This window comes from Centruroides sculpturatus, unplaced genomic scaffold (assembly GCF_000671375.1).
Source record: "Centruroides sculpturatus isolate CEXI.00-Female unplaced genomic scaffold, Cexi_2.0 scaffold171, whole genome shotgun sequence".
Lineage (NCBI taxonomy): Eukaryota > Metazoa > Arthropoda > Arachnida > Scorpiones > Buthidae > Centruroides > Centruroides sculpturatus.
The window spans coordinates 378,510-400,621 of NW_019384470.1; the positions used below are offsets into that span (position 1 = coordinate 378,510).

A 22,112-nucleotide genomic window follows, 5' to 3' on the forward strand; every position below is an offset into this window, starting at 1 on the left:
TTTAGCAGATATTTTAACATAATTTCATCCTTATAATGCTAAATTGAAACTGATTTTACTCTGGATTACCAGATGTCAATATTATTTTTGTTAAAAATTTTATACAGTATATAAAAATTTTACATTCCTAGTATCTTGGAAATAAATTAACAATAATTCAAAAGATAAAATATATTATCATTATACTTTCTCTAAGGAATTTTGAAAACGAAAAAAAAAAAAAAACAAACATTTTAGATATGCATTAGATTTGCTTGTGGTAAAAAATAACAGCTTTCATATTTCTATTGCATCCCACACAGTTATTTAGTAATAATTGTTACCAGTAGAACTGTATTTTTGTGGATTGAACAGCATATCACATGTAATTGTGGCAGACCAACATGCCAGTTAAACTACAACTAAAAAATAAAATTAATCAGACTAACAAAATTAGTTGTTAAATAAATGTTAAAGAAAACATTCTTTCCAGTACAATAAACTAATAACACTGTAATTTGACTGACTTAAAATCAGGAAGAAAATTTTTTCTTGCAGTGCAATAAAACAATTAGTGTCTTATTCACCTTAGATGTAGTTAGTAGTCAGTTGTGGGCTTCACTGACAATTTTCCCATATCTTAAAAATAACTCCTTCCTCTCAAATTTCACACAAAGCAGATATTAATAGATGTAAGTTGAGATAATTTACAGCAAGATTCTGAAATTTGATATGTTTATTTTTAGATCAATATATTCTCTATCAACTGGATAAATAGACAATATTTATGAAAATTAATTTTATTAAGGGACATTTATTCATCTATTTTTACTTTTTATATGCATACACTAATTATACACACAAAAATAAAAGTAAAAATAAAAATTAATAATAATAAAGAAATAGATAAATAAACAAGTGATGATATAATGGGCACCAACTAATGCCTATATTTTATCTGTCTGTGTTTTTTTCTTTTGCTGGTATGTTCATAATGCACACGCTTTCCATGCTGTGGAGACTTTATATGATTCTCTGAAGTTTATAGCCTGTCCTGCTAGACTGCTCTTGTGAATATGCCAGGCTTCTGCATATTTAATATGTCTCCTGTCCTGAACCTTATGTATTATTTCTGCTCTTTCCCATTTCACTGAAACCTCTGCTGGGTCTGCTAATATAGCACCCAACAGAGGTTTCAGTGAAATGGCATATTCATTGTCCAGACTGGAAGGCAATAATTAGTTTTGATTAAACATTAGTGTTTTTTAATCTGCATAAATTTTATATTTTGTTAGAATTTTTCAGAACATAAAAATTTGCTCAATTGCAATGAATTGTAGCTATATAATGATAATTTTTAAATGTGAATTATTTTTATTTATTTGAGAGAGTGTGTATTTATAACATACATAATGTTATAAATACACATTCTAAAAATTGTCATGTAGATTGAATTATAAAGAATTTAAATTCTTTTTATTTTGTAGAAGGAAATGCTAAGAAAAGAAGACAACTAAAACAAGAAAGAACAATGAAACGTAGTCGAATGAATAATGTAAAAGATTCCATTAAAACAATTTCTGGACAGAATAAATCCTTACAAGACACAGGAAAATCTAGATGTAATTATAATTTATCATTTAGGAGGGACCACTGTGATTCAAGAAGGAAAAGAAAAAATAAAATACAATCTGGACAAACAGATGGTGGTAATGATGACAATGATGATAATGATAAATTATCAGATGAAGATGTCAGTGAAATGCTAAATCCTATGAAAAAAAAATTAACTAAACATGATAAATCATATACAAAGTTAAAATCAAAAATTTCAAATGATGAATTAAATGGGATTCTTAAAGATAAAAAATATTCAGTTTGTTTACAATCAAATAAAAAATTAAATTTGCAAGAAATTATGCCGCCTTCAAATAAAACAGTTGAAGAGACTAGTAAGAAAAGAGGTAAAGGACAGAATAATCAGCATTCTCAGAATGATGTGTCTTGTGATAGTGGAACACAAATTGAAAACTGTGAGCAATTTGAAAGACAAAAATCAACAAGAACCCATATCAAAATTAATACAGAAGCATCATTACAAACAAATGAAGTTAATATCAGTATTTCTGATGATAGTGATTTAATTAAACAAAAAGAAGAGTATATTCAAAAATTTAAAGATGAAAAAAATTCAAAAACATATCAAGTAGATACTTTAGAACAGCCTCAACACGATCATTGCTATACTACTGTTTTAGGAAAACGGAGAGGCATTGAAACACTTCATTATGAACTCTCTTCGTCAGAAGATGAAGATAATGCTAATGATACAATATCTGCAAATTTAAAAAGTGAATCACCTATTCATTTAATAATTTCAACTCCTTGTTTTCCATTTATATTTACACCTTTGCTTCCCAATATTTCACAAGTATTAGAAGTTAGTTCTGAAAATGTTAATGGTAAGTTATAAAATGTATTACTTTTTAATTTCTAGATAGTAGCAGTCTTTGTTCAGTTATTGCTATTTGCGTATTTTTTTATTCCTCATGCATTTCTTGTAAAATTTTATTGCTTCATATTAACTTACAGCTTTACAAAAGTTAATCTTTTTAAATTAAATTTTTACAGAATTTGAGATAATATTACTAAATAACATTTATTTATAAGTTTAACACCTAGTTTTGAAAATAAGCATGCACACAAAAACAAAAATATATTATGAAATTATGTTGTTATAATAATTAATTAGTATGTGTTCATCTAAGGTACCTTTTAAGTGTCAATTTTTGTACATATACATTCATCATAAAATATAAACTTGAGTTATGGGAAACATTTTGAGTATTTTATGAAATATCTAGAGCAAGGTTTACCAAATGGTGGATTGTGGTCCACATCTGGTCTGCAAAAACACTTATTTTTCCCCCCTCAAAGTAATTTTTTAAATCAGTAAAAAATTAGCACAGTGTGTTAATGAATATAAAATGGTTATTACAGTTCAGTTTTTTATTTACCACGAAGTGCACAGAAAGTAATGAAATAACAATAAACAAATTTGTTTCTATTTTAATCTGCCCCTACAGAGAAACTTTTGTGCCAGTTGTACATATTGTATTTTGTCTTGGTGATGTGATAAAAACCCTTTTACATTGGTTACAGGATTATGAACCATTTTTGGTGTATTAGGTTGCAATATAAATTAGTTCTGTATTTGAGTGTGCCACTTTCTTTTTCAAACACAAAACAGTATTTAAATATGACCTTCTGTCCACTGTGATCTACTGTGAGAATCAATTGTACCAACTATATTTCAAAGTTTCACCAGGTAGTTCTGTAAAGTACTATATTTATTTTTCCGACTTTCCAACGAATATCGACACTACTGTGTGCCGGAAATAGCCGTTCCCTAACGGGTACTTTACGCGGATTCGCGTTAGTGTGCCAGGCCTGGACTTTAAGCGTGCACCGAATTAAATAATGACAAAGTTTGTCAATAACAAAATCAAATATTTAATTAAACTTCTAGTAATAAACTATATACAGTATTTAGTAAAAATCAAACAATAATTTATTCAATGAAATTCAACAAGAATCAATCCGACAAACTCAAATCAATCTATTTCTAACTTAATTCTATTCCCCTTTGGAATTCGACAAAATCAAAGAATTAACTTATAAACAATAATTCTTATAAATTAAAGATCCTAATCGTCACCTCAATATACTAGGAACCTATTTCCTCAAATTCTCAAGACTTTCTATAATCGTCGATCCACAAATCGAATAAATTCAAAATCGCCTTGGAACTATTTGATCCTATCGGACACCTCTCTCGTTCACTGCTACGAAGCTCACCAAAGCTCGTTGCTATCAGGAATTCACCTCGTTCGTTTTCACTTGAGTTAGAGGCTTTATAGTGTGAGGTGACGTCACAATTCTGAATGAGATCACTCTCCTCATTTACATACTTATCTGTAACATTACATTTTTCTCGTTTATCTGGCAGATTATTTTCCGACAATACTTCGCTAACCTTTTACATTATTCTTTTTAACAATTATCGGGATGCTTTATTCTTTTAAGGTTTAGCGATTTCTAACTGGGTTGTGGGGTCTCCCCCCTTTTTTTCTCGGTGCGGACTTACTTTTTTCCGCTTGGGAAGCGCAAGTGTGCGCGAGTTTTCTACGGCGCTTTTCTTTCGTCGGTGAGTTGGTTTTTTCTTCTATTTTTAAGTTACTAAGGTGAATGGTGAGGAAACCTTCGTCTTAACTAAACATAAGCCCCAAACAAAATATAATGAAAGCAAAATAAAAGTAAAATAAAAATAAAGCTCAGACTTGGTTCCTTACAGTTCAAAGTAAAAATTGTCATTACTCACACCAAAATTGAACTTTCATAAAATTGTATTATGCTTTATTTTGTAATCTATTTATTTATTTTTTTGTACTGTTGCAAAAAATCAACACACATTAGAGCCTACATGCAATAATCAAATTCTTCACAAGGAATTTGATAAAGAAATAAATTCATTACATTAAAATAGGTTCACTATAAACGTTTGAGTAACCAGTAAAATATTTATTCGAAAAAGCAAACGTTTTCAACAATATATAAAATAGATTCAATGAAAACGTTTGTTTTCATTGAATTTATTTTATATATTGTACCAGTACCTGGTGAGGAGGAACCTTTACACAAAGATTCATTACATTATCATAATATAAGAATACAACATTGAAAAACAGTTTTGTCACAAATATTGCATGTTAGTAAGTTGTAAAGCAATCTCTGACATTGGTCAATTTATTTTAATTGCTAGATTGAGTTTGTCAATTTCTGATTTGTAACAAAAACTGTTCTCTAATGATGTTTCCTTATACTGTAATATTATTATAAAGTTTTTATTCTTTACTATCATTTCATATACAGAATTTGATTACTATTGCATGCAAGCTTTAAGATATATCAATTTTTAGACAGTGTATTTATAAAATTTCTTAAAAAATTAGAATAAGAAGGTTTGTTTTAGCAATTTGACATCTTATTTATCAGGAATTCAATTTTTAATATACAAAAACTTTTTTGAATTAGTGCAGTTCTAAACTAAACTTTTTGTTGCTCATATAGTTTATTGGACTGTAGAGGTATGGCAAGTTTTTAAAATGAACCTTTTATCAAAATTAATTGGTAACCATGAGTCTAGAACATCTATTAAAAGTTGCATAGTAAAGTCTACACAGTATAGGGTATTGAGTAAATTGATCATTGTGTTACTTTTGGAGAACAAGTATTGTATATGTATCATATATGTTCTAGCATTCTAGTATTTCCATGTTACATTCTTTAATTAATAAAAGGTAATGAAATATAACATTGGAATCACATGCCCATTGACTAATGCATTGGAGTCTATTTTCTTGTCTGCTAATGGCTGTGTAGTGTTTGTTGACTCTCTTGTCTCTGTTGCAACAGGTAGAATTGATGTAATAATAGTAGTCAGAACTTTTAAGTATCTTTATAATATAGACACCTGTTTCATTGTCAATTCTGTACATGTCTTTATTCCTTAAAATGTGCATCATTGATAGAATCTCTTTACTATAAATTTGTGAAAAAAATTTCAGGTATATGGGTCTTAATAGTTTATTCATAGAGTAACCAGTAATTGTTGTGGTATAGATTTGTTTTGTTAGCTTTTAGTAAAGTTTGATATGTAATCAATTAATAAAGATATAAGCTTGTCAGTTTATTTCTCAGGAAAATCATGGTTAACTATAATGTTTTGTGGTTCTTCATTTTTCTCTTATATTTGCTCTATTTATAAGGGAATTGGTGTTGCTAATTAATAAGAAAATTTTTTATAGGATTTTCATTGTATAAACAACTTTGCAGAAGTGTTAGCAAAATACTTTTGTGTCAAATTTTTATTTATTTTTGAAAATGTAATGTCTAAGTAGTTGATCAGCAAATTTAAAATGTTCAGGTTGTAGTTTTATTCCCACTATATTATTTTTATTGATATTATTATTATGTAGGGTGTAGTGAGTTATACTCAGTTGACACCAGTTGCTGTGTGCTATGCCAAAACAAAAATTGTGTGTGTCAATGTGTGTATCTGTATTCTGGAATTTCCTAACAATATGACATGTATTCAATATAGTGGCTTTCTGTAGTGTGATGTATGTGTTTCTATTCAATTGTAATATTGTGGTATGACACCTCTAGAGGAGAGAATGACAGGTTCGATAATCACCCTATCCATCCTCCACAGATGCCTTATTTCTTGGGTGAGTTCTGTGTACTTGCTAATTTTTTCAGTGCATGTGTTTTGTACATTGTGAGTGTTTGGAATGGCTATGTCTATAATGTATGTGATTTTATTGTGTTTGTCAATGAGTGTGATGTCTGGTCTGTTGTGGTAAATTGTTTTGTCTGTGATTATGGCTCTGTCGTAGTATATTTTGTGCGTGTTGTTTTCCAACACTGGTGAATGTCTATCAAGTTGTGTTTCTTTGCAAGCTCTTGGTGTATTATATTTGCTACTTGATTATGTCTGTGTAAATAATCTGTCTGTGCCAAGAGCTTGCAACCAGAAGTGATGTGTTGTATAGTTTCTGGAATGATGTGACATTTTCTGAATGTGTCATTTGTGAGTGTTGTATCTTTGAGTATATGTTTTCTATAGTTTTTAGTATTTATGATCTGATCCTGTATGGCAATCATGAACCCTTCTGTCTCCCCAACAAGGCATCCCCAAACTAACCAGCTGTTTGATGCAGTTTTGTCAACAAAATCCTGAACCAGGTCATAGGGATGCCTGCCATGGAGTGCCTTTTGAACCCACAATTGCTTAATGGTGTCTAGGCTTTTTGTATCTTTTTATATGTTGTGTCATGTCCATATGTTGTGAGTGTAAATTTAATGATGTGTTGTTATCATCATCATCATAATAATAAACAATATCTTTTAAGAATAATTCAGAGTGCCAAATGCTAAACAAGTTATCAAAATAGTGGCAAAACATTTTTGTATGTTTTTATAATTGGCTTCTCTATCCAAGAGATATCTTTGCAAAATCCCTGTAAACTGGATACTCCTTGGGAATTTCTGATCTTCCATTCTAATTTAAAAGTCGTCTTTCCAGGAAAAGTAGGAGTTGAATAAAAAGAGATAATTTGTATGCAGTACCACTTAAGTTGTGGTATTGACAAATCTGATTTCTGCTGATAGTTGCTTCAATTTTAATAGATGTAATCAGATTAACATAATCACATATTATGAGTGTTTCTCCTTCTGTGATGTCCATTTCAGAGATGATGAACTGAAGCTGCACTAGGCAAAGATCAAAACATGTTCCTTTTTTTTAATTAAATTCTTAATTGTCTTAAAGTAACTGTCTTTTTCTCTTTTTTTCAACTTTAAAACTTGGTATTATATCATAAAATGTTTTATTAATATTTACAATATTAGAAAAGTCTGTCTTATTCCTATAGCTGACAGTATAGATTATTTTAATATTATCTAGAATCAAAGTGTATTTAGTTAGTTTATTTTATTATATCAATTGGCAAGTTTGATATTTAACTAAGAATGATATTTGGTCATGAAGTTATATTGGCTTATTCCAACTGAAATGAAATAATTGTTACAAATTGATCTTCTAATTAGAATACATGATATTGATATAATATTAGATTAGCAATTAGATTTCACATTATTATTATTTTAATTATAATTATATTATTTCATATAAAAAAAGAGAGAATTTATGATTTGAAATTGAATTTTTTTTATAGATGATAACTCAAAACAAATGGTAAAAGTGTCATGCGCACAAGATACTGAAGAAAGTTCTTCATCAGTTATCCAGAAACCTAAACAAACTCGTATACGTAGAATTAATAGGATTATTATTGCTGAAGAATTGAAATCAGATTCAGAAGAGGACAGTGAAAATATACCATCACTTGTTTCAGATAAAATTTCTACTATTGTTGAACATAAGGATTCAACAGATAAAGAAAAACAGACAACATCTGACAATTCAAAAAATCATAATGTTGAAGGAACTCCTGAATGGGAAAAGGTATATCAATTATTTATGAAAATAAGTTTATTTTTCAATATTTTAATGGAAAATTCATTTATAAAAAAAATAATAAAATTAATAAATTACAATAACAAGTATAAAGACAAAAATATTTTTCAAATATACAAAAGTAAATGAAATTTATTAATTAAAAATTAAAATGTTTTATTAATGATTTTGGCAACATATTTGTTTTAAAACTTTAAATAAAACAAATATTTTGCCAAAAAGTCATGGTATTTGTTACTTTAATATTAGTGGTGTTCTTAAATCTATATTAATATATTTATGAAGTTTGATTACATATACAAAGCAACTTTTGTGAGTTAAAAAATGCTCCAAAATGAGCAAGTAAGCTTTAATGAGGTTAAAAGTTGTCTGTTTTTAATGATACCTTTTAAAAAGAAATGTAACAAGAAATGTTTATTATCTTATTGCTAGCACTTTTATCTCTTTGCAGTGGAAATATAGTCATGCAAAATTCACAAAGAATAAACTTTCTCTGACTCTCAAGAATCTTCTCTTTCCAAGAGATTGATGACTATGATGTGTTTCACCATGAACAGCACAGCTTTCTGCTGACTTCCTTAAAAATTATGAAAGTCCATTTTATAATGTTTTTCATCTAGTCCTTTTTTTTTCTTTCTTTTTGCCTTTTCCCTTCAAGTATCCCTTCTAGAAGTAACTTTTGTAGGCTTATATGTCCAAAATATCTATTTTCTTCTTATTATCCAATTTTTCTTCTCCTTTATTACTTTCTTACACTTTTCTTTTCTTTTGCATTTTTTAATAGTTTGATATTATTTCTTTTTTTGTCCAAGGAACCTCTAACATTCTTCTCAGAAATCACATTTCAAAGGCCTTTATATTCTCATTTGCTTTTGTTACTGTCCAAGTCTTCATTCCATATAGTAGTATTGAATAAATATAAAGCATTTGCATAATCCAGTTCAACAAAACATTTGCCAAATTTTAAATTGTCTTGGATTTGCATAGTCTTAATCTTTTTAATATTTAAGTTTTTAGTGATGAGGAAGGAGAGTTTTATATTGATGAAACCTTTTTTAACAATTTCTATTTTTAGGATTTCTTTATCAAATTTGCTATCATCAGTAATTAGAAATTTTAAGTAGATATAGCTTTTTACTTGCTCTAGCTTGTTTCTCTAGATTTTGATGTATTTAAGTTACATTTTACACTTTTTCTTGAAATTAGCATTACTTTTATCTTTCTGTAATTGAAAGTGAGTTCTGCTTCTTCAGCATGTTCTATTTTTCATTTTTCTTCTTTCTTTTCAATAAGAATTTTAAGATCTTCCTTATTTTCTATTAGAATAGTGTTATTGGTAGATATTAGATTATTTGCTTTTTCTCCTATATGTACTCTTGTAAGATCTATTTTATGAAATATAGCTCATGAATTTAGAATGTTTATGAAGAAAGAACCAGTAAAAGAACACATTCCTGTCTTATTCCTTTCTTGACTAAACTATTCTCTGATGTTTGTTGTTTTATTTTAATAGATGTTATTCTGGGTGGTAGTGTTACATCTTTGCCACCAGCTCTGTTGTTTTTTAGAGTTTTGATTAGTTTTTCATAGTTAATATTGTCAAAAGCTTTTATATAATAAATGAAACACAAGTAGACTTTCTGCTTATTAACTTTTCTTTCTATGATTGTTTTAACATGAAAGATTTCCTTCTCTTTTTCTTCTGTTTCTTTATATATCTATATTTAGTTTGTTTTGTTTCTTTTAAGGATTATACAGAGACTGAGTTTTGTGACATGTGAAAGTTATGTCTAAGATATTCAGCCTTTGTCTTTGACAGGATATTCAATGTCATAAATAGTCCTAAATTATTCTGTTAAATACCAAGTGTTTTTATCATTTAGGACTTTTAACCATTATTTCCTTATTTTGTTGTTTATCTTCTTTCAGTTTTTTAATGGCATTTGCAGTCTCACAGGTAAACCTTTTATATTACTTATATGGAGACGGATATTGTTTTTATTTTGATATTTTTATATTTTTCTTATGTATTTTATCTTCTTAAAATGTTATTCCTATTCATTATCATTCTGTTGTCAATATCTCTAATGCAACTACTTTACTAATTTTTAATTTTGTACATGAAATGTGCCAGAAAAATTTTTTACTTTTTACAGTGTGCCATGAACTAAAAAATTTGCAAACTACTGCACTAAAGTAACAAAAAGAAAAAGACACTACTATTAATCAGAGTTGAACAAGCAAATAAAATTTAGGGATTTGATTATGATGGCATTGTGTAACTATTGATATTAATTCTAATGTTGAGTTTAAAATCCTATTTTATGTTTTATAATGTATTCAGTCATCAAATATATGTTGGCTAACATTGCATTCAGTTTTATATTGTCCATGCAATGTCCTTCTTTCTTATACAAGAAAGCTGGTAGCCTGTCACAAAATGTGTCCTATATTATGTTGTTTGCTATCATACTTTCTATGGCTTTGCCATAAACTTCATGATCATCTTCCACATATGCCATTTCAGTCTTTAAAGCACTTGGAGGTGATATATTAAGCCTATTTACCTCTCATATGTCTGCCATATCTGAAGAAGCAATTGCATGACTATCCACCACCTACAGATATGCCTAATAGAGGCCATGTCCCAGGATAAAATTTAGCAGAATCAAATAACTTAGTTTATTTACTCTTTGAAAATTCAAATGTGTATCAAAAGAGCAATCAATTATCAGCAATTATTTCAATCAATTATTATTTATTTATTACATTAAATAATTCCAAATATATCTATGATTGATTACATGGTTTTTTAACAGTGTCATCTAAAAATAATCCTCTTGAGAGTTTTATAATTGAAATTTTCTTGAATTTGAGGGACTTTGTCTTCTCATAATGGTTAAGCTGTAATGGTGAATGGTAATACAAAAATTCTTTGTTTACTGTGGTTTGTTTGCTAGCATTATTAGTGTAATAAAATAGATTGTTGCATAGATAAAAGAATTACTTACATAATTTTAAATGTAACATTAAATTATAGAAATTAAATATAACAATTATTTTTCAAATTTGTTTCTTAAGAAGAAAAATTGTTTAAACAACTTTTTATAAAATTAATTTATCTCCCTTTTTTTTTCTTTACCACTACTGGCATATTTACCAATCACTTCAATAGTTGTGTCCATATGCACTGACATCAAGACCATTCCTACCAGAGAATGTTTAAAAAGTGTCTGTTAAACAGCTTTTCATTTTCCTTAAATTGGAACACTTCTTTCAGCTGTTGTTGCAGAAATAAGAAAAAACAGTTGACATCTTGAGCAAACCTTTAGATATTAGGAAATGTTTGTTACAAAAAGCATTTTAATATTTTCTCAGAAAATGAAAACTGTACAGAAGATATTATTCTGCTGTACAGTTTGTATAAAATACCATGTTTACTCAAAAAATTTGCATCCTTAAGAAATCCTGTGCACCTCATTTTTTAAGATTTAAAAAATCTTTATTGGTTTAATTTATTACATATTTAACAAATTTTACTAATTTATGGTTGTAATACAATAGCAAATTTCACTCTTGCTGTTTTGTATTCAATAGCATTCAATATGGCAACACTTAGTTTACAAGTCTACATGGTATTAAAAGATAAAAATACCAAGAGAAAAATAATTTATATGATAAACATAAATTATATGCAAATTATATTAATGTATTTTATAATGAATTAACTTACTAATTACATGAAAGTAAGACTTCTTTATGTTGTATAATTTGAATTGAATTTGAAAAATTGCTAATAGACCAATATCTTAAACTAAGAGTAAAAATATTGAAGAATACAAAAACAATTTTGTCTTCATAATTCATTGTTTCAGTCGCCATTGACAATTCAAAATACATAAAAGTTCACTTACAGAGATGACCTTTTATTTGTTTTTTAATGGTATCTGTAACCAGAGGATGTTTTTAATCAATTTACATGTTTTTGCAGAGGCATAGTTTCAAATAAAAGATCATCTCTGTAAGTGAACTTTTATGTATTTTGTATCATCAAAGGTGATTATGGAATGACATATTATGAAGTCAAAAAACTTTTTTGCATTTTTTCAATATTTTACTATGTAAATTACTGTCAGCCATTTTTTTAAATTAAACTAAGAGGTAATATAGCTATATAAAGATTATTTACTGTCAGTTTCAGTTGTATATTTAATTTACTTATTATCCTCATTTTCACAAAATTAGTTGTGCCAAAACATTTAATATTACTTGTAGATATTGGCTACATTTATCACTACAATAGTAAGCAAAATGCATATTAACTGGAAGCTCCCTGAACTTTGCAGATGGTGTGACCAAATTTGTTTCCAATAAACTGTGCACTCTAATGGTTTGTTGTGAAGTTTTGGAAAAAGTGTGAAGATTGTTTGAGTAAATACAATACTATTAATTACACAATAATCATGGTTTAGAAAATCTTTTTGAATAAATATAGTTAAATTAAATTAGAAATTAAAAAGCTTAATATTGAAAAAGATGCTTCTGTAGTACTCTTGCACATCTAAATTTGTGCCTATTATTTTGGAGTAATTATACTGGTTTTTTAGTTTAATCTGTCTTATTTAAAGAATTTACTTTTTCAGATATAATTTTTGAAATTACTTGTTTAATGCATAATTAATATTGCTTTTTATATAGAAATTAGCTTTGAAATGTATTAGGGCCTTGCGTTATAAGAAAAAAGAAGACCGTGGTCCTTTACAATGCAGAATATGTAAAGATAAAAAGTTTACTGCTCAAGCTACATTGATGTATCATTATAGAAGTCATGCTGGTAAGATTAAGTTAAATAATCTGTTGTTTAGTTCACTAAAAATGTTTTAAAAGTTCTTTGTGAACTTTTTAAAATCTTAGAGTAAAAATTATTATAATAATAATTTATATTTGTACAGGATGAATTGTATACTATTAATTGATGAAATAATGCAATTGTTTTTAATAATAATGTAACAATCTTTCTTGTTTGATGATTACTTTTTGTTGTATATTTTAGGTCAATTTTGAAAGTTATTTTTATAGTAGTGAATATTACTAGCTCATAGAATAGAAAACTAGCACTTTAATTATAGGTGTACATTTTCAAATTCAAAATATTCCATGATTATGTTATATAAAAAAAATCTTGGGTAGTAAAAATTTTTCAAGACATACTGTTTTCTTTTTACATCCCCCTCTAAAGATTTCTGGATCCACTACACTAAAAGTATAGAAAGTGAAATATCTATAAGAAACTAGGAGCCTATAGATATAATCATGGCATTTTCTCTCTGTTTTTGGGCCAGGATACCCCCACCTTTCTACAGCTCTGTTGGTAGTTGGTCACAGATTATACCTCACCAACAGGCTGGTAATGCAGAGTTTTCTGGGTTTTCATGTTTTTAATACTTAAACAGGGACCATTTACCATAGAAAGTCTTTTGGGAGTCATCCCCTTGGCAGATTGCTTATGTTTTGAATTGCCTTATTCTATCAATCCAGTTCAATTCTCATTGGATGTGGGTACAGCAAACAATCATAACATCTGGAAGAAAGTATAGACATACATAGTAATCTTGACTATATACAGCAAAAAATCCATGTGGGATGGCAAATTATTGCCATGACAATATCATGTGGAAGGCTCCATAGAAATCATTTAATGGTAATTTATAGTGCCTTGGCTAACTATGGTCATAGTTTTAAACAAGATCATGTGAAAGCAGCTGTACACACACTGCAACCATATTACAAAACAGACTTATCTATGATTATGGTTCAATCATGGCATATTTTGTGTGTTGTTGTGAAAACAACAACACACAAAATATGCCATGATTGAACCATAATCATAGATAAGTCTGTTTTGTAATATGGTTGCAGTGTGTGTACAGCTGCTTTCACACGATCTTGTTTAAAACTATGACCATAGTTAGCCAAGGCACTATAAATTACCATTAAATGATTTCTATGGAGCCTTCCACATGATATTGTCATGGCAATAATTTGCCATCCCACATGGATTTTTTGTTGTATATAGTCAAGATTACTATGTATGTCTATACTTTCTTCCAGATGTTATGATTGTTTGCTGTACCCACATCCAATGAGAATTGAACTGGATTGATAGAATAAGGCAATTCAAAACATAAGCAATCTGCCAAGGGGATGACTCCCAAAAGACTTTCTATGGTAAATGGTCCCTGTTTAAGTATTAAAAACATGAAAACCCAGAAAACTCTGCATTACCAGCCTGTTGGTGAGGTATAATCTGTGACCAACTACCAACAGAGCTGTAGAAAGGTGGGGGTATCCTGGCCCAAAAACAGAGAGAAAATGCCATGATTATATCTATAGGCTCCTAGTTTCTTATAGATATTTCACTTTCTATACTTTTAGTGTAGTGGATCCAGAAATCTTTAGAGGGGGATGTAAAAAGAAAACAGTATGTCTTGAAAAATTTTTACTATCCAAGATTTTTTTTATATAACATAATCATGGAATATTTTGAATTTGAAAATGTACACCTATAATTAAAGTGCTAGTTTTCTATTCTATGAGCTAGTAATATTCACTACTATAAAAATAACTTTCAAAATTGACCTAAAATATACAACAAAAAGTAATCATCAAACAAGAAAGATTGTTACATTATTATTAAAAACAATTGCATTATTTCATCAATTAATAGTATACAATTCATCCTGTACAAATATAAATTATTATTATAATAATTTTTACTCTAAGATTTTAAAAAGTTCACAAAGAACTTTTAAAACATTTTTAGTGAACTAAACAACAGATTATTTAACTTAATCTTACCAGCATGACTTCTATAATGATACATCAATGTAGCTTGAGCAGTAAACTTTTTATCTTTACATATTCTGCATTGTAAAGGACCACGGTCTTCTTTTTTCTTATAACGCAAGGCCCTAATACATTTCAAAGCTAATTTCTATATAAAAAGCAATATTAATTATGCATTAAACAAGTAATTTCAAAAATTATATCTGAAAAAGTAAATTCTTTAAATAAGACAGATTAAACTAAAAAACCAGTATAATTACTCCAAAATAATAGGCACATATTTAGATGTGCAAGAGTACTACAGAAGCATCTTTTTCAATATTAAGCTTTTTAATTTCTAATTTAATTTAACTATATTTATTCAAAAAGATTTTCTAAACCATGATTATTGTGTAATTAATAGTATTGTATTTACTCAAACAATCTTCACACTTTTTCCAAAACTTCACAACAAACCATTATAGTGCACAGTTTATTGGAAACAAATTTGGTCACACCATCTGCAAAGTTCAGGGAGCTTCCAGTTAATATGCATTTTGCTTACTATTGTAGTGATAAATGTAGCCAATATCTACAAGTAATATTAAATGTTTTGGCACAACTAATTTTGTGAAAATGAGGATAATAAGTAAATTAAATATACAACTGAAACTGACAGTAAATAATCTTTATATAGCTATATTACCTCTTAGTTTAATTTAAAAAAATGGCTGACAGTAATTTACATAGTAAAATATTGAAAAAATGCAAAAAAGTTTTTTGACTTCATAATATGTCATTCCATAATCACCTTTGATGATACAAAATACATAAAAGTTCACTTACAGAGATGATCTTTTATTTGAAACTATGCCTCTGCAAAAACATGTAAATTGATTAAAAACATCCTCTGGTTACAGATACCATTAAAAAACAAATAAAAGGTCATCTCTGTAAGTGAACTTTTATGTATTTTGAATTGTCAATGGCGACTGAAACAATGAATTATGAAGACAAAATTGTTTTTGTATTCTTCAATATTTTTACTCTTAGTTTAAGATATTGGTCTATTAGCAATTTTTCAAATTCAATTCAAATTATACAACATAAAGAAGTCTTACTTTCATGTAATTAGTAAGTTAATTCATTATAAAATACATTAATATAATTTGCATATAATTTATGTTTATCATATAAATTATTTTTCTCTTGGTATTTTTATCTTTTAATACCATGTAGACTTGTAAACTAAGTGTTGCCATATTGAATGCTATTGAATACAAAACAGCAAGAGTGAAATTTGCTATTGTATTACAACCATAAATTAGTAAAATTTGTTAAATATGTAATAAATTAAACCAATAAAGATTTTTTAAATCTTAAAAAATGAGGTGCACAGGATTTCTTAAGGATGCAAATTTTTTGAGTAAACGTGGTATTTTATACAAACTGTACAGCAGAATAATATCTTCTGTACAGTTTTCATTTTCTGAGAAAATATTAAAATGCTTTTTGTAACAAACATTTCCTAATATCTAAAGGTTTGCTCAAGATGTCAACTGTTTTTTCTTATTTCTGCAACAACAGCTGAAAGAAGTGTTCCAATTTAAGGAAAATGAAAAGCTGTTTAACAGACACTTTTTAAACATTCTCTGGTAGGAATGGTCTTGATGTCAGTGCATATGGACACAACTATTGAAGTGATTGGTAAATATGCCAGTAGTGGTAAAGAAAAAAAAAGGGAGATAAATTAATTTTATAAAAAGTTGTTTAAACAATTTTTCTTCTTAAGAAACAAATTTGAAAAATAATTGTTATATTTAATTTCTATAATTTAATGTTACATTTAAAATTATGTAAGTAATTCTTTTATCTATGCAACAATCTATTTTATTACACTAATAATGCTAGCAAACAAACCACAGTAAACAAAGAATTTTTGTATTACCATTCACCATTACAGCTTAACCATTATGAGAAGACAAAGTCCCTCAAATTCAAGAAAATTTCAATTATAAAACTCTCAAGAGGATTATTTTTAGATGACACTGTTAAAAAACCATGTAATCAATCATAGATATATTTGGAATTATTTAATGTAATAAATAAATAATAATTGATTGAAATAATTGCTGATAATTGATTGCTCTTTTGATACACATTTGAATTTTCAAAGAGTAAATAAACTAAGTTATTTGATTCTGCTAAATTTTATCCTGGGACATGGCCTCTATTAGGCATATCTGTAGGTGGTGGATAGTCATGCAATTGCTTCTTCAGATATGGCAGACATATGAGAGGTAAATAGGCTTAATATATCACCTCCAAGTGCTTTAAAGACTGAAATGGCATATGTGGAAGATGATCATGAAGTTTATGGCAAAGCCATAGAAAGTATGATAGCAAACAACATAATATAGGACACATTTTGTGACAGGCTACCAGCTTTCTTGTATAAGAAAGAAGGACATTGCATGGACAATATAAAACTGAATGCAATGTTAGCCAACATATATTTGATGACTGAATACATTATAAAACATAAAATAGGATTTTAAACTCAACATTAGAATTAATATCAATAGTTACACAATGCCATCATAATCAAATCCCTAAATTTTATTTGCTTGTTCAACTCTGATTAATAGTAGTGTATTTTTCTTTTTGTTACTTTAGTGCAGTAGTTTGCAAATTTTTTAGTTCATGGCACNTATTATTGTGGTTAAACATTTCAGCAATGTGATTATATAAGGTAGTTGCATCAGAAGCCCTTAATTTAACAAGACCAAAAAAACTATCTTGAATAACGTCATCTTTTAAATACCTTACAACTAAGCATAAGTGTTTTATTGTGCTCCGATCCGTTGATTCATCCACGATAAGGGAAAATTTCTTATTTCGTAAATCTTCACAAACCTGAAGAAAACCCTCATTACCAGTAATGTATTTCACAATGGCTGTTGTTTTGGTTCTGCTGTATGCCAATCTTTGAACAATTTTCAAGTCGGGACAAATGTTCATAATTAATTTCGGCATATGCATCATGACCAAGAAAGGCAGATCGTGCTCTGCTACGAATGCTGAAAGACATATTTTCTCTGAATAACAAATAACATTAATAATACTGAATATAACAACAACAATGAATCAATTAGTTTTATTTTTTATTTTTTTTTAGCTGTCAACATACTTTCTTTAATTGGTGCCTCCAATTGTTTTTATCTTGATCCGGATAAAGCAAAAGTTTTCATCATTGAGACTTGTTTACTTGAGATCGTCTCCACTTTTTTATGTGAAATTTTCCGACACTATGTTTAAGTAAAGCGTCTTTTCCACTTGAAATGATTGTCTTTGCCACAAGGCTTGCAAAGTGCAAATTGTCGCCCTTTTTTACTTTTGGTTAACCACCCTTTGAACTCTGGTAGGGTTTCCCACTCGTGTTTGTAGAATTGTTCCTATTTCTTTTTTTTAGTAACACCGGTACTAGAGCCTTCACCACCACTATCGTACTTTTGGTCACTCATTTTTGGATTTCTAATATTTTTTAATTATTCACAATGTGAATAATTAAAAGAGTACATTTCTGGCAATTTCTGTTATAATGTAACCAGTAATTATGCTACTACATAATAGAGGGCGCTAAACAGATTAGCAGAAATAACTTTGTATTGCAATAAAGTCTTTTGAAATATATAAGAAACGAAGGTACAAAGAAATGTTTTATTGAGAATTTTAAGATACACTGAAAATAAAAATTTTTTTTTGAATTATCGTCAACTTTTCGGTAGATTCGGTGCTTCAATCAGTAGACCAGTAGACTGGATCCAAAATCGGTAGATCTACTGAAAATTCGGTAGGCGCGGCAACACTGTACTGGCCTCCCTTCAATGGTCGAGTCGATGTTGCCAGCTAAAATACACAAAAATTTAACAAAAATAATATTAAAGTAGCCAAGACATAGCCAAATATTGTAGCGCCACATCACTAGTGGACATTTGAAATTTGCCGACTAGAACGGTCGGTTAACCGATGTGACTGTTAATCGGGGGTCAGATAATCGATGCTCTACTGTAAAACTGATTTTTGCATTAATGCATTTATTGTTTTTCGAATATTTTGCGTGCGAAAATTACTTGGATATTATTTTTCTAAAAGTATCGTGGAAATAAGGTAGGTTGATACAGAAACTATTTATCGCACATGTAGTGCATATAAGCTTCGAAATAAATAAATAAAAATATATTTTATCAAATAATGAGATCAGCCAATTAATTGTATCATGTACTGTACAATATTTTACACCCCGAAGGAAAATACTGTAGGTCTAGGGTAAAATAAATTTTGTTTTCCCATAGTTAAACTTCGCCGCTAATTGCTGTTGTGATAACTTTAATACGATCTTCTAACGACAGCACTTCGCATTTCGGACATTTTCCAATAAACTGAAATGAATTTCCTTTGTATAAATTTGAATAAATTAGTCTAGCAGACTAATTTATTCAAATTTATACAAAGGTATTAATAAATTAGTCTAGCAGACTAATTTATTAATACCTGCACCTAATTTCAAGGGTGGGAGAAGTGCCCGGGATGGGTTCGAACGAGAGTTTAGACTAATTCATTATATTAGGAGGTGGAAACGTTGTTGAGATGGGTTCTTACAATAGTTTAGACCAGATACATTCACAAAAGTGGTTGCTAATTACAGGTGTTGTATGTTGTTTCGGACCAAAAATCGATGCCCGCGGTCGTGTTACACAGGTGGTCGTTTAATACAGGTAACTTATACTAAGACTCTATGGATAAACTATTCAGTGCCAGAAATTTTTGCCCATTTTGACAGGTGCTCGTCGAATGCAGGTGATCGCCTAAGCAGTTTTTACTGTATTTTGTTTTGTTATGTTAAATACTCAACTTGCCCATGAAATAAAGTGCTTGATGTATGGAGCACTTACTGTACTCATAATCCTCTCTTGCACATATACACTACACAAAAGTCTACAACAGAACATGCATTACATTACAGAAAGCAAGCATAGTAAACATAGATTACACAGGAAATTCTTAAATACAGATACACACATGTATAACACTAAGCACTAATATCAACTAAGCAGCTACTTATTTATAATGTTAAATGTCAAAATAGTTTTGAGATTTTATATGGTATAGTAAGAGGAAATTATCAGAAGTTTATCAGCTTTTATGATACAGGTGTCTAATAATATCAATTAAAGTATTATTTAATCTATATAAAGAAGAAAGGAGAAAAGTAAAAACCTCAAACATATAAATACATGTCTGATGGTTTCCAGAAAAATTATGATGAAAAATATGTGCAAAATGAAAAGGATGCTTTTATTTGTATAAAAGACACTCGTAAGTTTTGACAAAGAAAAAGCTATTGGATGAGTTCATAATTGCAATTGAAAATTGACAGATAACCCACAGTGACATATAACTTCTCATACATTTTTAAATCAACTTCTAAGCATAGATAACCCATGATGAGTTATTCATAGATCATGTGAAAGCGGGGTCTTACTGTATTATATTACAATACAGTAAGACCCCACTTAATGTGGGGGATGTGTTCCTAGACAACAAAGCACCTAACAAAACAGCATTAAATGAGGCCATTTTAACATAGAGTAAATAGGGATAAGGGAACATGCGATCAAAAATAAACAAATTTTACTTTAATTTTAAGTTATTTTTATATTAATTTGTATAATAATACAGTAGAACCTCGATTATCCGGACTAATTGGGGATGAAGGTAGTCCGGATAAGGAAAAATCCGGATAATCGAAACAAATACTTTAATTCGTCTTTTGATGATAATACAACACGTTTTCTTTTGGATGACATATCGGCAATATTAAAAGTAAATACTGTATTTAAATGGTGATCAAACTTTCAAGAAACAAACGTTCATATTGAATTTGGACTACTACCGACCAACGCTAACAGACTACTTATTGTTTAAAAGGCCCTCTGGTGGCGCAAGAAGACGGATTTTATAAAATAAAAAGCAGTTGAAACTGCATTTTTATGAATAAAAATTTGACAAACTATTTATCGTTTTATGACGAGTAAAATTTTTTCGTCGCGTTCGCGGCTTTTAAGTAATGCATAGACCTTCGAGGCGCGAGGCCCTTCAGACCGCGAGGCATAGGCTGTGGCCCACGTCGTTCATGCCTTACGCCGCCCTTGGTCATAGAAATGATGTAATTTGAATATATAATATATATAAATACGTATGTCAAGTTATATCTTTATTACTACGTAAAATATATTTAAGAGTTTACGACCACTGTGCTGGGTGATACGTTGTTGAAACAAAAAAAGTTATGCATTCCATCACGTACATAAACAGTGTCGTAATTCACCAAGTGCAAATCAGCAAATTCGTAAAATTTTTGTTTATTTTGAACAATCCGGATAATCGAAAATCCGGATAATGGAGGTCCGGATAATGGAGGTTCTACTGTATATGAAAAATTACACATAAACATATGCACATGGAAATGTATTGTTCATTTTTTGTGACAAAGGTCCTGGCTTTTCTGAAATTTTTGCTTTTTGCAATAAAGTCATGAAGTTTCATTTGTTGCTTTTTTCTTTCCTTAAGCAAGTGTCGGTAGCAGAAGATTGCATCCAAAACACCTCGTTTTGCTTTTGCACTCCTTTCAAAATCTGGATCATTCACTACAATTTGATCAATGATTTTGGTTATCTTACCATACTTTTACTAAGAATCTGTAGAGAAATTTTTTTGGGTTCTTTGTTTTCAGAATCACTATTTTCTAGTTCTACACGGCTTCCTTGTTCTGCCAGTTCTTGAAGGTCGTCGTTGGTAAGACTCTCACCAGAAACCTGCTGTAACTCCTCAATATTCTGTTTGTCTACATCTAGTCCTGCTGTATTGATTAGGTTGAGTTTGATCAATCTGACGATACAGCGATAGGCTCTTCTCGTTGAGAATTCTTCAATACCTTCAGCCATAAGGTCTTCTACACTTCGTTCATGCATTTATCAGTTAATTCTTGCCAAGCAAAGCTGATATTGCCTATGGCATCATGATGTTATATTGTTGCACCAAAATTGCACCAAACAAACATAGATTTAAAGAAAGTACACGTTTTTGACATCTTTTTCTGATTGGTTTGTGTTTGTAAATAATTGTATTAGGTATGAATCAATGA

General features: G+C 29.0%; 1 protein-coding gene across 2 annotated transcripts in view; it reads left to right on the plus strand.

The window, feature by feature from the left end:
- The window catches only part of LOC111621150 (zinc finger protein 37-like), a 96,981-nt gene that overhangs the window by 55,838 nt on the left and 19,031 nt on the right, over nt 1-22,112 (plus strand). For both annotated transcript variants that reach the window (XM_023363214.1, XM_023363212.1), the window contains exons 5-7: nt 1,467-2,441; nt 7,779-8,068; nt 12,779-12,914. In XM_023363214.1, the coding sequence (XP_023218982.1) occupies nt 1,467-2,441; nt 7,779-8,068; nt 12,779-12,914 (1,401 nt within the window). The remainder of the gene's footprint in view (nt 1-1,466; nt 2,442-7,778; nt 8,069-12,778; nt 12,915-22,112) is intronic.